The following is a 3,071-nucleotide window of genomic DNA, read 5'->3' on the forward strand; positions in this document are numbered from 1 at the left end:
TGTTGACAGGCCCAATCTTGGGCAGGACCATCAGAGCAGATCTTACAGCTGCTGTAAGACCATGTTTGCTGTGGCTGTGTGACATTCTGAGTCTAGCATTTTCTCCTTATATTTGGGTTCTTGCATTCTTTTCTCTCTGCTTTCCCCACCTTAGATGGAGTAGTTTAAATATCCCTAAACCTTAGCACTCTGAGCACCAGACTATCATTTATTCTAAGTACTATGAATAACCTCAAGTCTGCATCCACTGCCTTTCACTGAAGAGAACCTTCTCTGATTAAGAATGAGAGTAACATTTGTCCATAGGCACAAGCATAACTACTGAAATTACAGTTTGGTGTCGTGTCAGTTTAGATAAATAACAGTAGCGAGTTCCTTCCTGGGGTCTATGACCTCCTCCAGCTGGGACTTTTTGAACAGGTTTACAGTCCCACATCTTGTTTCTTGAAACAGTGATCGTTACTAGCCTAGCACTTGTGAATTAGTCTATTCTGTAAGGCTAGTGAGCCCAGGGGAACCTCTGGCTTCTGCCTTTCCTGTGCTGAGATTAGAAACACATGCCACCATGGTCAGTTTTTTACATGGCTTCTGGGGATGAAACTCGGGTCCTCATATTGTGCAGAAGGCTCTTTTCTGACTGAACCACTTCCCCAGCTCCATGCCATGCTTTCTTGACTCTATCACATTGTTGATGGACAGACGTTAAGGTGTTCCCTTGCATTGACTAGTATGAATAATGCATTAAGGAACTGGACGCGGATGAAAATGTCTCTTCAAGGCTGGACAGCTGAGTGAGACTGCAAGTAGTATGGAATGGGAAAAAAAAATGTTTGTCAACCATATATCAGAATGGGGTATGTCCTAATTTGCCTCTTTATTGTTGTGATAAAACACTGACCAAACCCGGCTCGGAAGGAAAGGGTCTACTTGGCTTGTAGGTTACATTCCATCATCAAGGAAAGTCAGGGTAGGAACTCAAGGCAGAATCTGAAGGCAGGAACAGAAGCAAAGACAGTGGAGAAATGTATATAACCCAGGACACACCCATCCTGGCATGGTGCCAGCCACAATGATCTGGGTCTTCCTACATTAATCAGCAGTTAAGAAGATGCCCCACCTACATTCCCACAGGCCAGTCCAATGGAGGCAATTCCTCAGTTGAGGTTCCCTCTTCCAAGACAGTTCAAGTTGACAACTGAAGCCATGAAAGGGGATAATATCTAAAATTCCCAAGAAACCCAAAACCCTAGGAGTCAAAATTTCTTAAATTTTTAAAAAATTTGTTAAGAGGCTGGAGAGATGGTTATGAGGTTAGAGTACCTGTTGCTCTTCCAGGGGACCCAAGCTGTGTTTCAAGAGCCTTTGTTGGGCGGTTCACAACCACCTGCAACTTCAACTCCAGGGACTCAGACACCTTCTTCTGCCCCCACCCATGCACTGTACTCATATGCACATACCCACAGCACACACACACGCACACACACACACACACACACACACACACACACACACACACACACAAATAAAATTAAATGTTTAATTTAATTAAAAATTAAACATTGTAAAAACTGTTATGAGGTCTGAAGCAGATATTTCTCAAAAGAAAACCTTCAGAGGGTCCACAGCTATATGAAAAGACACCCAACACCACCATCGCTAACATTCACATCAGGGGCCGGGCGGTGGTGGCGCACGCCTTTAATCCCAGCACTCGGGAGGCAGAGCCAGGCAGATCTCTGTGAGTTTGAGGCCAGCCTGGGCTACAGGGTGAGTTCCAGGACAGGCTCCAAAGCTACACAGAGAAACCCTGTCTCGAAAAACCAAAAAAAAAAAAAACCATTCACATCAGAACCACAATGAAATGCCACATATAATCTGATCACACTTGACAACTGATGTCATTGATGTATTTTGCAAATATCACCAATTCCATTTACATAAGATCATTCTCCATTATTGTATGGTATTTATTAGTTCACTTTGAACACCAACATTATTTTAAAAAACTGTATATTACTGTTATTTAACGAAATGTGTATTACCGTTGTGCATTACTAAGGAAAAAAAGCCTGTGAACTAAATATTGAAGTGCTTTCCTGTCCTTTTATGCTATTTTTTTCCGCAGTAGCAACATTTATTGGGGGGGGCATCTGTCCTTCTTGGCCACCGCCTTCCTCATGGCGGCCAGCACGTTGCTCAGCTCCTCCTGCTTCCTCTTGGCATGGATGTGCGTGCCCACCCTCTTCTTAATGAACTTGAGCACGGGCTTGTCCTTGGACACCTTCAGCAGCTCCATGGCGTGCAGCTCATGGGGTATGAAGCCGCACACCTCCTGGATCATGTCCCGCACGAATTTGGTGTGCTTGGTGAGGCGCCTGTGGCACTGACTATATCCCGGCTTGCTGACATTCTTCGTCACCTTGTGGCCCTTGTTGAGGCCTGCAGCCATGGGGTAGTGCAGGGCCATGGCTGCTGTTACCCAATGGCAGCCACGACAGGAAGCTTTGATGCTAATTTTTATCTACTAAAATCCCTTTCAGTATGAGTTGGCAGTCTTTGAATGCACACATATATGTGAAGACATAAACAGGACTAATTGGTTACAGTAGCTCTACATGGTGTCACCTCCTAATCTGATTAGGAGTTGATGATAGCCAGGGGGTGTGGTCCTGACTGCTTGGGAGACTGGCCAGAAGACTGAAGTCAGTCACAGCAGCATACATAGTGAGATCCCACTTAAAAAAAAATTGTCTGTGATTCTACAACCCCTGCCCGTGAAATGCATTTGTGATTTGTGACACAGGCCATTCCCACCATCTACATATTTTCCTTCAAATTGCTGGCATCTGTTTTCCAAATTGGTATCATGTAATTGTGTGCATTCTGCATGTATAGTATAGGCTTCTTAGTGTTGAAGATTATTGAGTCTGTGGGAAAAGGAAAAGAATTATGAATTGAGTGTCTGTGAGCTCTGGTGGGTTACAGATGCTCTACAGTCGCTTCCCTCTTCTCTTGACATGCCCATTTGAAAAGACATCAGAACCCATCACCCTAAACATTTTAGTGTGTAT

At 44.2% G+C, this 3,071-nt stretch overlaps 1 protein-coding gene across 1 annotated transcript; it reads right to left on the reverse strand.

Annotated features, from left to right (window-relative positions):
- Positions 1–2,134: 2,134 nt before the first annotated feature.
- LOC128104547 (60S ribosomal protein L36-like) lies at positions 2,135–2,467 on the reverse strand. The gene has a single exon (XM_052729497.1). It carries the CDS (start codon positions 2,465–2,467, stop codon positions 2,135–2,137), a length of 333 nt encoding a protein of 110 aa, XP_052585457.1.
- Positions 2,468–3,071: the final 604 nt, after the last annotated feature.

Source organism: Peromyscus californicus, unplaced genomic scaffold (genome assembly GCF_007827085.1).
Source record: "Peromyscus californicus insignis strain IS unplaced genomic scaffold, ASM782708v3 Scaffold_8__1_contigs__length_139910024, whole genome shotgun sequence".
Classification (NCBI taxonomy): domain Eukaryota; kingdom Metazoa; phylum Chordata; class Mammalia; order Rodentia; family Cricetidae; genus Peromyscus; species Peromyscus californicus.

Bases quoted from the DNA above. Each gene is read 5' to 3' on its own strand.
- LOC128104547 (XM_052729497.1), bottom strand. From the start codon at position 2,467: ATGGCCCTGCACTACCCCATGGCTGCAGGCCTCAACAAGGGCCACAAG.